This window comes from Haemaphysalis longicornis, unplaced genomic scaffold, assembly GCF_048455015.1.
Source record: "Haemaphysalis longicornis isolate Haplotype H1 unplaced genomic scaffold, Haemaphysalis longicornis Haplotype H1 scaffold_10, whole genome shotgun sequence".
NCBI lineage: Eukaryota > Metazoa > Arthropoda > Arachnida > Ixodida > Ixodidae > Haemaphysalis > Haemaphysalis longicornis.
Window position 1 is genome coordinate 152,443,147 of NW_027526204.1, and position 13,201 is coordinate 152,456,347.

At 47.2% G+C, this 13,201-nt stretch overlaps 2 protein-coding genes and 1 long non-coding RNA gene across 3 annotated transcripts in view; 1 reads left to right on the forward strand and 2 right to left on the reverse strand.

The window, feature by feature from the left end:
* The window catches only part of LOC144160155 (transmembrane reductase CYB561D2-like), a 42,143-nt gene extending 32,267 nt beyond the window's left edge, over window positions 1-9,876 (forward strand). The window contains exon 5 of the mRNA XM_077691752.1: window positions 9,616-9,876. Coding sequence (XP_077547878.1) covers window positions 9,616-9,876 — 261 coding nt within the window. The remainder of the gene's footprint in view (window positions 1-9,615) is intronic.
* Window positions 1-13,201, reverse strand: part of Nd-13b (NADH dehydrogenase (ubiquinone) subunit ND-13B) — a 383,813-nt gene that overhangs the window by 319,620 nt on the left and 50,992 nt on the right. The gene's annotated exons all lie outside the window — the stretch shown is intronic.
* On the reverse strand, window positions 1,194-6,999 carry LOC144159673 (uncharacterized). The gene is made up of 3 exons (XR_013320347.1): window positions 6,267-6,999; window positions 3,784-3,868; window positions 1,194-1,313 (listed from the first exon to the last, which is right to left on the reverse strand). It is a non-coding gene; the product is annotated as an uncharacterized LOC144159673 (long non-coding RNA).

Here is a 13,201-nt window from a genome sequence, read left to right on the forward strand (position 1 = left end):
CACAAACGTGTAGTAGCGCCTAATTCGCGATAACGAGTCCAGAGGGCGGCTTCTTTCAGTGCTGCCCGCGTAGTGTGGCGCGATTTCCATTCATTCTAGCGCCCTCCCGCTAATTCGAACTCCGCTTAATTCGAACAATTTTATGGTTCCCTTCGAGTTCGAATTAACGAGCTTTTGCTGTAGTTATTTTTGTAAGTTTGAGAATTGCGAGAAAACTGGGGGAATTTTTAATAATCGCTGTTTATCAAAACCAGTTGCTCCTTTCGCCTTTTGTGATACCTCTTAAAACACAACCGAATTGGTATTCACCAATTTAGAAAACGGAGTCCCAATCGTGGCAAGCAGTGCGCCAAATGTAGCGTTTCTTTAGCGGCCAGATGTCTGTATGTGGTTTGTACATTTTAAAGCAAGGCTTTTTACCTCTACCGCCCAAGGATTATTTCGCGTCCGTTGTTGTCAACAGAAAACTCCCGCGAAGAAATAAAAGAAGTTACTGGCACCGCCAGGAAACGAATTTGGTACGAATAGAGTAACGGAGCGAAAGCCCGTGGTCTCACCGATTGAGCTACGAGCCCACGCGGAGACTGGGAAGACCGGCAGTGCACTCACCAAGCACATCTGCGGGTTTACCCCCCGCGTTCTCGCTGGATGCCATGTGATAGTGTCACGTGACCTCTGGCGCCGCTGTGCGCTCCGCCCACGGCTCGTTTCCCTTATGAAAATTTCTATGTCCAGTCAAAAGACAGTCTGCGTCCCGAAGGAAACAGACTGCGTGCGTCCTGTGTGTTTCCTCTGTGTTGGAATTTCGCCACCGACTTTCTGCGTACTCCAAGTGTCCCGTGTGTTTCCGTCCTCCATGCGTCCAGTCTATCTCCCAAAGGCAACACAGACACCATACGGCCTTTGTGTGTCCCCTATATGTCTTGAAGGCAACAGACCGCATTCGTCCCTTGTGTGTCCCCTGTATTGAAATTTCGCCACCGACTTTCTGCGTCCTCCAAGAATCCTTTATGTTTCCGTCCTCTACGTATCCCACAAGCTTCCACCTTTTGATTGCCCTTTGCATGCTGTCAAATAACAGTGGCCCACAGCCAGCTGCATGTAGAAAATGTCAGCCAGCTCCACAGTCACTGTTTCATGCTGCAGCTGTTTCTGTAAGAGCAAGCTGACGAAAATCACATGAATCACACGACTCTTGCAAACCTGACTATTTTATTCAGGTTGGATCCATACGTGCTGCTGCCGCCTGCCACACCAGGTGTCGCCTCATCTTTACCCCTCACAGGACGGGATAGCCACTGCCACGCTTGAACCTGAAATGACAAACGCATTGATCGCATATGAAGGGGTTTAAACAAACACGTCTCAAACATTTGCTGGTTATGCTTATAAATATAAAGGAGTGTTCCCATACAAAACTGAACCAAGTATCCTGAAAGAGAAGGTATAACTTCTAGGTTGCAAAATTAGCCACAAAATTTAGACCACATAAATTAACTAATGAGCTTACGAACATCAAATATGACATACTGTTACATAGGCAACACAACCCAGAACTAAGTACTGTTTAGATTCATGGCCTCCTCATGACGGGCATTTATACAGCCTCGCAAGAACATTTGAGATGAGATTATTGCAGCAGCACTGTGGGAACAAAGCAATATGGGGGGGGGGGGAGGGGCAACATAAAATTGCATGAACATGCTAAGACAGGCATTGATCAGTCGTCATCATGAGTAGTTGCTTGTGTCTACGCGTTCTTTGGAACCTATAAAGCCAGCAGTTTTATTGTGCATTTCGTTTACGAGACAGCACTTGCATTGTCTAGTTTGTTTGTCTGTGCTTGCTTACAAAAAGCAAAATGTACATCACCATGAACTGACCAACCTCTAGGTTGGCTCCTCACTTTTTATATTTCCTTGTGTCGATGGGTAGCAGACACGGGAACAGAAATAAAAAACAACCCTAGAAAAACGTGGTGGATAGCACACTTGCACCCATCATTGCAGGCGTGCCACGTGGTCACTCATCCCAACAGATGTACAGTGCACGGAGTGACCCCCAAGCAGCGAAAGCTGGGCGTGGTCGCTCTGTACTTTGTGAAAATACAAGCTACTAGAAAGATTTGACAGCTAGCACAAACAGTGCAGGTGCGCCAACTTTGCACCATGGCACGAATTTTTCAACGTACAACAGAAAACGCACCGGTATGTCAGTGACACAGTGGAGGAAAAATTCGAAGACAAACCAGGACATCAGTGACAGTGAAAGGGTTAAAGTGGTCGAATACAGCAAATTTAATTTCAGGGTTTATGCTTACCAGCAATGAGGAAAGCTACCGCAGTAACTTGAGCTGACTACTCTGTAACGTGCACTCAAATGCTAAAAACACACAAGCATTTTTGCATATGTTTGCACACAGAGCATTCATACTGTTCGGAAATAATGCAGGTTTTTCCTACTATAAACATCATAATATTGCCCCCAACCACGCCAATTGATTTGTTTACAAAATATTTTGTTACAAGCACCTGGCCACACCCTGCAATCTTATCCTTTTTTAATTAAGGGAACCGTCTTTTTCCCCTTTTTCCTTTGTATGCTGCACCAGCAGTCCTGTTTGATATGGAAAGGGTGTTGCTTTGCGATCCCTATCCTAGCTTTTCCTGTTTTTTATTGAAAATGTTCTCGATCTAAATGAATGAGTGCAAAAGAAACCCTGCAGCATTCAATTCGCCAACGCTCATCCATGCAGGTCCCTTTGCTGACTCCTTCGAGGTTTGTGTTTTTTTATGTTTACTGCGGAGCACAAGTTTGCTCCGATAATCTATATTTTTACAAAAACCCTGCATTATCCGTGGCTACATAACAATATTCCAAACAAAGTCTGATACACAAACCAGAACCCCCCACAGCTCTTTCTTCAATTGCTGAGTACCCTTCTACAATTGATTGATTGTAGGGTTTAACGCGCCGACGCAACGCAGGCGATGAGGTGCGCCGTAGTGGAGGGCTCCGGATTAATTTTGACCACCTGGGGATCTTTATCGTGCGCCGAAATATCGTACACACAGGCGTTTTTGCTTTTCGCCTCCATCAGAAAAGCAGCCGCCGCGGCCGGGAATCGAACCCGCGACCTCGTGCTCAGCAGCACAACACCTTAGCCACTGAGCCACCGCGGCGGGTGCCCTTCTACAATTAGGACCTGCTAGAGTAAATAGCTGTTCAAGGGGGGGGGGGGGGGGGGCTACGATGGCCAGTGAGACTCATTACACTACATGAAACACAGTGGCAAAAAGGCACGCAATACACCCTTTTCACTGCTAGGCACAAGTTGCATCTAGGGCATTGAAGTGAATTCACCTAAATTCTATTTCTGGGTGCATGGAATTGTTTAACTCATGTAATGTAATCCATAATATGACTTTGGAGTAGAAGTCTAAAGATCTAGTTCATCTGTAATAGGCGGTAGAAGAAAAATCCCCACACACTGTCTGTGGGCACCACGCAACTACCAGTGAACAAGGGTGACAAAGTCGTTATTAATTAATTCATGGAGCAAGGACGCAGCCCTGATGCGACAAAAAAAAATAAGAAAGGTACCAGGAAGTTTCTCACCCTCATCGGTTCCTTATTTTTTGTCCCATCTCTGCAATATTCTTATGTCTTAATATCACTAAGGTACCACAAGGATGCCACAATGGTTTTCTATGTTTTCATGTTCTCTCAGCCTTCAAAATCGAGATTTTCATGCATTTCACAGCCGTAATGAACTCCACTTACAGGTCGTGCAGGATAGATAGAAACAGGAGGCAGCCAATTCTTCTGGTAGCTCACAACGTACATCCTCCATGTCAAACACCTGGCCCTGTAAAAAATGGAAGTTCAAGTAGTAAACAAGCCGTAAATATGCGGTATAATGCCGTGAAATACTCGCTCTGACAGGATATGACAGAATTTGTTTTTTGTAGGTGCAAAAAAGGCACCTTCAGTTCTTTCAAGCTAAAAAATAAGTACAGTGCTCACTGATTGAAACGCAACACTGCGAGCGCGTGGCTGCCAATACATGCAGCGCCGTCCATGGACGTCGCTGTCGCTGACAGCGCACCGCTGTCGCTGCGGGGAACCACTGCCCCGCTTATTGGCAACCAGAAGCAGCAAGCTTATGGTCAAAACACTCTCATCCTCGTGGTATACCACAATGCAACACCTAACTTCCACGGGCGGCGCTGCATGTAGCGCAGGCCACGCGCTTGCAGTGTCGCGTTTCAATCCGTGAGCACTGTACATACATGACAATCCTTACAAGGCTTTCAGCCATACTTTAAAGGAACAGAAGCATCCTTACACTGAATTAATGTTAAACTAAGCCTATTAAATATCCCTAGGTGGTAGAAATCTGTGGCCCCAGATTCCACTGTGCAAGCATATTCTCTGGTCCAGAGGGTGCGAAACGTGGTTACGGCTTTTAAAGGAGCCATGAAGAGAAAACACAAGTTTGGTTCATTCAAAGGATTCCGTTGCTAGAATCACGCTGACACCATTTTTAACATAAACTCCACTCAAATAAGCTACAAATTAGGAACAAAGGAAATGGCCATGCGACCCACTAGCTCATTTCCCGCAACAGAACCTATGTCATACCAGCCAGCTCTGCAGTTAGCGGAGGGCGGCAACAGCAAACGCGAATTAGGCAGAGGCTATAAGCTTGCCGAACGAACCATTTGCGCTTAAATTTAGGGCACATTCTTTTTACAGTAGTAAGAATGGTGGGACCAACAGTAAAGGTTAGGAAAGCACACGTAAGCATAGAAGTACCGATGCGTACTGCTGTTGGTACTGCGGGGCTTTGGGGTTGTCTCGGACAACAATGGCCGATTGACACAAGCAACGGTGTCTTACGTGACCATATTTGTGGAGCGAGCACTATGTTTCACGAAACGATTATTTTCTCGCTGAACAAAAACAAGCCACGTTTAAATACGGTAAAAACAAAACAAAAGAAGAAAGCGGCTTGCCACGGTATGGTGGCACCATCTAGGTTAACTAACGGTAAAGAAGGTTTCCCGATCGGCTGCAGAGCGGTCGGTTCCTGTGATGTCATTGCAGACCCTGAAAATGGACGATTTAGCGGGAAAACCAAAATTTTAGCTTAAATTAATGAATTTCTCAGTGAATAAAGCATCGTTTGCATTTGGACAAGTGCTGGGGGCACCATACCACACGAAATCTTTCGAATAACACAAACTTGTATTTTGTCTTCATGGCGCCATTAAAATTCTCTCTGAGGCACATGGTGAACGTCTCAGCGTGCCAATACCTCCAAGGGGTAGGCAAGTTGAAATGCTGACGAAACGAAAAAACAGGATGGTGAAGGAGCACGGTGGCAAGCCCACGCCCTGTTGAATCTTTTTCGCACCGTGATTGTATCCCCATCACATGCATATTTCTAAGAATCAACATGTTTAACCCATGCTCAACATGTTACGGTCAACACAATTTATGCAAGCCAGCTACAAATAATGTCACACCACACAAGAATTTCTGTCTGATCATGACGATGCTGGATGAGCTTAGGAAGGTGGAAAAATTTCTTGCATTAAAACAGTGAAAGCTGCCCTGTGACTGCACCAGCAATGCAGGCTGGAACAGCATGTTTTCAAGCTGCGACGTCTAAACAATTATCTGGTCAAATGTTCACTGCCTAAAGACCTTGTGCATGTGGTACTACTTATAAAGTTGCTAGCAATGCTTAAATGTTGAAAATTCAACGTATATGCAACTCTTACGTATTATAACTACAAATGTAATGCAGCCTCCTTGCATTTCTTTACCCGTAAACGAAAACTACCCGTTAGAACAATGCTAAGCTGCCTACGTCCTGTAAAAAAAATATACTGTGGGTCAACTGCCTCCTAAAAAAAAAAAATCGGTGAGTGGGCGTTTTGTTTTACAACCATTAACGCAGTTTTATTTTTTTTTTTTTCATGCTTTAGCGTCGAATCCACCCAAGCCAAGCGGCGGCCGCTGGGCCGTCAGCATAATGTTTTCGTTGCCGGTAATGGCAAGGGGGTCGATCACTCACACAGCATACTGGCCGCCGCTCCTGGAAGCTCATTATGACCGCGCCGACGCAGCCGGTAATTTACAATAAAAGAAGCGCGGCGAGCCGAACACCAAGGAATATACTCAACACGTTTAACAAAACAGCACTGCGGCAACGCGTAATAAAATTTTAACATGCACCACGATAAACAATCACTTACGGCAGAACACGCAGCATTTTTCACACGTCGCGTCGACAGAACTGGAACTTGCAGTAGAGACTCTTGATTCACGTAGGCACGCACAACTTGTCAGGTATTTTGTCAAATGGCGACCTCGATGTGCGTTTGCTACAGCAGCGCAGTACGGCGACGACACAGACGCTTTGCCAGCACTCACGATGTTTCAGGTGCCACAAGAGCACTAACACGTAATATTACGGCAGGAGGAGCACGTAGTAATTCACGTAACACCAGCAAATCGAAAACAAACCACCAAAACCACGCACAACGAACAAACCACGTCTTTGCTTGCGCACCGATAACAATGACTGCATATATGCTAGCCTAGACTAGACTTATTACTACAGTTGGCTATCTAGCAGTCATAGAGTTTTAGCAGTTACTTTCTTCCTTCATCATCACCCCTGAAGCAAACTAGGCAGACGCCATTATAGTATTTTGTTAAAGTTGATAATAGCAAACATATATATAATGGCAGTATATTTTCTTGATGCGAGCAACGTCTTTTGTTGTCGTAAGTTGTTGCTACTCAAAAGCGAATAAAAATGGATTAACAAACGAAGTTATTATCATCGTCATCTACATCTAGATTGACTGTTTTGTGTTTTGTTCAGCGTCCAAGCATTCACCATTCACTGTTTGTGGGCTTTTCACAAACAGAACGGCCGGATAAAAAAATTATTCCCCGCAGACATACGCAAACACACGCGCACACGCATACGCGCGCACACACACACACACACACACACACACACACACACACACACACACGCGAGCGCGCGCGCGCGCGCACACACACACACACACACACACACACACACACACACACACACACACACACACACACACACACACACACGCGCGCGCGCGCGCACACACACGCACGCACGCACGCACACACGCACACAAAAGCACCGTGCGTCAAATCCACGCAGGCAAACAATTCACTCAAATGGAGGCTTAGCAAGACTATGTGAGCTCAAGTATTTATACCTAGGTTTACGTCCTCATCGTGTACTGTTTTGGTGGCTTGGAGGTTAAGTACTCGCCTACTGATTTACAGGGCGGAGGTTCGAAACCCGCTCAGTGACCTTTTTTTTTTTTTTTTAACCGTGCCTTCATTAAAGTTTTTCTGCCTGAGGTTATATTTTGACATTGTTGTTGCTCTTGTTGCTCTCGTCTGGCTGTGTCCCTTTTTTTTCTGTCGCAATATATTTCTACCGCAAGCTCTGCCCCAAAAAACAGTACACCGCTCAGCATTTAGTTGCAAGGATAAGCCATTTTACAACGACCCTGAAGGACAGCACAGACTAGGACAATCGGAAGCCACTTTTTAGGTTGTTTTTGTTTTCATTGCTTCGTTTTCTATTCGGCTTTTTGTGTTCTTTTTACTTTTTCTGGTCTGTATATTCTTCTCCCTCCCACTTTTTTTTCGTAATGGGAGGGACGAGGCACTTCGAACAGCCTCGTTCAATATGTATCCTTCTTACGCCACTGTTTCATACAAACGTACCAGTTGGTAATATTAATTCTGCGAATTTATCAGACCTCACTAGCACGAAATAACGTATACAGTGCTGCAGAATTTCCACAAACCATCGGCATTGTTTCTTACCATCTCTAGCCAAGCCAAAAAACTTAACCTTTCGAGTATAATTAAGGCTTACATGCTCGACTTTATGTCTACTAGAGGAAGCACAATCTTCAGAAAAAGAATGTAAGGCAACAAATAGTTATCCTTCCTCCCAGTGTCCTAGAGGCAACACAAAAGACATAAGTCAGTCTTTTGACTTCATTTTGCCTTCAGTACATACATAAGCAACAGCATTACGGCACACAGAAGAATTAAGACAGCAAATTCAAGTTCTATCTTACAGCCTTTGTCCTAGAGGCAACACAGGGGAAACAGGCCAAAGTCTTTTGACTTCATTTTGCCTTGAGTACACACATGGGCAATAGCATTGCGGAACTCAGAAAGAGAAGAAAGCAAGTCATTTTTAAAGTTTAATACCTCTCATCCGAAATAAAATCTTCGTATAGAAATTTAAACTTTGTCTTTACCATAGTACATATAAAGGTAAAACATCATGGCTGTTTATCCGGCAGTCTATAAAAAGTACACAGCCTGTTTATGTCCGAGAGGTAACACAAAGGAAAAGTCAAAAGAAAGGCCACACAGTCAACATGCAGGAGACACAAAGTAAACAGAAAGGAAAAGTTCATTTTCATAAGGGTTAGCGGCCGCGCGCGCGCCTTGGGCATGCAGTAGGAGTTAAAAATAATAAAGGAAGCTAACACCAACGCATGGCATCTCACTTCTCCTCGGCGGCAGAGACGGAGGAGTGAGATCGTGTAACACCGGGCTTGAGCTTCCTTTAATTTTATAAAAAAAAGTTTCCCCTCATGTGCTTCACCAATACAACTCAACCAACCACCGTTCATGAACCATGCGTTGATTTAACCTTAGCAAAGAATATCTCCCTGAAGTAATAAAGGTTGTGGTTAGGTGCATTTCACTTGTTTGTCGTTTCACTATTTGTAAACCTACGTGCGGGAATTTAAGTGACGTCGCATGGGTAATCGTTGTTGGCGTCGTTTACAGCTTTGCTTTCCAACCGCATTCAGAGGGTGGACTGACGCGCTTTTTTTTTGTTTTCCCGCCCTGCAAACCAATCCTTAACGTATCTTTGCCTTACGACCACTTAATTCCGCCGGGTGCGGGTTACCCAGGAGGTTCTGTCGAACAAGTTAAGCCGTGCTAAGGAAGTGCGCAATGGACGCGAAGCTGCGCCAAAACAGGCCCAAAACAACCGTCGCTAAAGCAGACGACAAAGCCATACCGCCGACGCGCCCGCCGGCGAGCAGGCACCTCCGTGCGGGGAACGCTGGGTAAATTCGCCGTGCCGTTCGTGAGTGAAACTCTCTGCCCACCGCCGCCGGCTCCGCCGCGTTGGAGGTTTATTGTCCCGCACGCCGCGAAAGAACCGTTGGCTGGTAGTGGTAGGAAGGTTTGCTTTAAAACCGCGCAAAGGAATAAGGAAGGTCGCACATTATTTCAGTTCCCCTTTTCATCTCACGTGCAGTTAAAACTGTGTTGCCGCACCGTGGCTCACTGTCGTGGTTGCCAGCATTCCTTTTGGCGGGACACGTATGGCTGGAAGATCTAAAAATCCCGATTTCAAAAGTTCTTGGGCGCTATCAGCAAAACCGTTTCGGGTTAAGGTGTTTTAAGTGATTCCCCTTCATTTGGGATAAAGAAAATATACTCGAGAAAAACCGGTTGTCTGTGTGTTAATTAAAGTGCAGCACTTGTGCCATTATCTTCCAGGTGACGGTTCGGCCGGCCTTTATGCGCAACGGCGTGTTGCGTCGCTTGCACCTGCGCATGGCTGCGGTGACGCAGACAGCGGCCGGGGCCACCATTCTGCTGGGCGTGCAGTCGAACTACTTCCGCAATTCCTTGAGCCTGTTTCGTTTCGGCGACACAGTGCCGGCGCAGCTACTGGTCTCACTGATGTCCATCTTTCCGACCGGCTCGTTCCTCTACTACCTCTGGCTCCGGAAGCAGGCCGCGCTCAAGGACGAATAAAGTTCCATCCCTCTGCTGCGCACGCCCGTGGTTCCTCCTGGTCGAAGAAAAATGGCCGCGTATCGGCTTGCTTTGCTGCAAATGTCGTTGAAAGACAATAGCCTTCTGCTGCCTCCGCCACGTAAATGCCCTTCCTCTACCCCCCAACCTCTGACGATGTTCCCCCTGTCTCGTTTCTCCTGTGATAATAAGGTTTGCTGAATTCACTTTCGCACTGCTGCCGCGCCATCTGTTGTTACCTTTTGTTACTATTGGCCAGACACTAGCACAAAAGTTGTCACTGTTACTGTTGTCCTTTTACCGTTACTGTTATTAGATGCAAAGCATCTCATGGTCGGGGCTATGTCCCTCCCTTGTTGTTGGTGCGCCGTCCACACCCCCACTGCGCTTGCTCGGCTTGCTAAACGCCCGGTGGTGTCTTACCCTTTAAGGGCTCCGGGAGCGACAGTGTTGCCGGTGTCTTCCTGGGCCGGCACGAGACGAGCACGCTGCACGCGCCTTCGATGTTTCATCGTCGTCGGCAGCGGCGTGCGTCAGCAGTCTCGGTGGGCCGTGATTACAATCAGCCCACAACCATCCGGGGAACGTGCATCGACCTTATCTTGAGCAACTTTACAGTTCATCCACTACAACAGCCCTTGACTTATTTCACAGACCATAAGACGGTCATAATCAAAGCGGAACGCCAGCCACAGCTGGACGTCACCTACGTTGAACATGATGATGATAATGCCTAAATAAAGACAAACTCATACCACGTACGTCTATCTCTCTCTCTCTCTCTCTCTCTGATGCCTCTCCACTCTAACACCCCCTGTTGCGGATCGATCGGCCACCTCGTTGCGGGTGCGCCGCCAGGAAACGAAGCCATGGGAGCACTGTTCGAACGTCTCTTTAATGGCGATGACTGACTTATGTACAATCATTATGATACTCGTGCCCTCGAGCCAGGAGCTACACCTTCTTCCTCTTCTTCGCAATTCCCAACATTCTCCCGGCCACAAAAGAGTAAGACAACGTCCACATGTAGCCGGCGGCTCCTGGCCTAAACACCGATCTCTGTGGTGTGCTGTGCGATAGATGCAGCATCTGGATATAAGGCAACAAGGCTGCTGTGCAGACTCCATGCAGGGTCTCCTTTTGATTTGTCGTTCCGTGGCACTTGCGTACTGAGCACGCAAGACACTCCCACGGTTGTACGATTCGCAGTACTCGGTTCCCGGACAGGGCCTTGAAGCGTCCATCCGAGCGAGGTCTTCATAGCTACTAACCCTTGCACTTGATCGCTGCGAATGAAGTCCCCTGTCATTATGGTCCACAGCTAGTCCGATCCTATCAGCAGTTGAATACCTTGGTCCTTACATTCTTGGGGGTTCGTTCATCAGCAAGTCTCAAGCTTAACTTTCGTAGATGTGGCACGAAATCACCGTTCATTTCCGTATTTGGGGCGTTCGAGCAAATCGTTGGTGCAGCAATTGCGTGGACTACATGCTCTACGTCGTCAAACTGGCTGCGCAGTCGAAGCTCAACGTTTTAACGCGCTGTTTCCAACCAACCATGTCGCTTTACCAACTCGCCCCACTCTCCATCCTACTGCTCAACGATTCTTCTTCCCACTTGAGCAGGGACTGACGCTGCAAAGGTATAGAAGGCGAGGCTTGTCTCTCCCACGACTTTTAGTCGCAATATCGCCACGAGGTCTTCCTTAATGAACGTTCGCTGGCTACCACCGTCCAAAATGCCGCGTACGTAGCGCGCGTCGCTGGGACCGATGATCCACGACCGGCAGGTCTGGAGGTGAATATCTTCGCCCAGCTTGCAGCTAGTGAGCGCAGTAGATGCAGTCTTGGAGGCCAGCGTCTGCTCCGGGAAAATGCACGTGGATTCGCTTTTGACTTCGTATTCCCTTGCCTTGTACCCTGGGTCGCACATGACGGTTGCATGCCTTCCCTTGCATGTTGTACACATGACCTTTCGTCGGCACTCCTTCGATCGGTGACCCGTCCCCGTACACCGATAGCACCGCATAGCTTTTGCTAGCCTCTTCTTTTTTTCTGAAATGCTCAGAGAAGCGTAGCATGCTTAAGTAGTGTGCTTCGCCGATTTGCAAAAGAAGCACTCGTTCTTTTCGGTCATCGATGCTTGAGATGCGTGCAGAACCGACGTTGACTGGTCGTTACTTTGTAGAGGGTCGCTTGAGTCTGCCGAAGTTTCCACTGGAGCACTTCTCTCCCTCGCCTCGAGCTCAATTTGCAAGTACCACAAAAGTTGCTCCAGTTGGTGGCATGTCGTCACGTTTGCTTCACCAGAAGACGACGCTGTGGCCGTTGATTTCTCTTGGAGGCGGACGTGTCGGTGAAACGCCACAACGACCTCTCCCGGCAAAACCTCGCGCAGGATGTCGTATAGCATCGCCGAGAAGCTGCTCGCTGGGACGTCCAACACGTTCAGGCAGCGGATGTTCAGCTGAACCGAGTCATATAGACTGCGCAGCTCTCTCCTATCAGAGGCAGATGGCACGTGTTGAAGCTCGCGGAGAAATCGGAAATGCTGATGTATATTACGGCTCTTGTCGCCGAACGTGTCCTTCAGCAGCTGGACGGCACTTTCATAACGACTGACTTTATACGCACGACGTCGTGTGGTCTGGCGGAAGCCACTATACGCACGACGTGAGTGACGCGCCAACGCGGCAGCCAAAGCAACCGGCGCCGCGCTGTTTCCAAGCGGCTCTATCGACCTTTTCCGTCGCCCCACGGGTCGCGAAGCCGATGGCTCAAATGACAACCGTACAACGCTCCTCGAAATGGGTTTTTGTTTAGCTTTTGCGCTCCGTATCAGCTGATGGTATGGATGCAAAGCACGACATAGAACCGGATAATGCATTTATTTCACCTACGATTGCAGCTATGCGACTTATTTAACATGCTCTGTGCCACATTACGTCCTTGACAGACCGACCATATTCCCAATTACCGATGGGAAATTTGGGGCTCTTAAATAACGTTCAGCTCCCTAAAAATAACCTAGGTTATAATTTTCACTCATTTTTTTATCTCGGCTTAAAATCTGCATAGTCAATGCAGTTCAGAAGCGCTCGGGTTGCGATCGCATCGAACCCTAACGGATGGCGGTGCTCTTATCCAGCCTCCGAATTAATACTGCGGGGTGGAAGTACCTGTCCTATATTTAGAATTATCACGTATATGGAGGATTATGTTGACCGATAGCTTAAACAATGCGGCAAATTGTTCTACTCATGCGCGTTAATAAAGTTACAGGTTCAAGTTCAGTTGCAACAAATTATTAAAAAACGAAGTCAGAT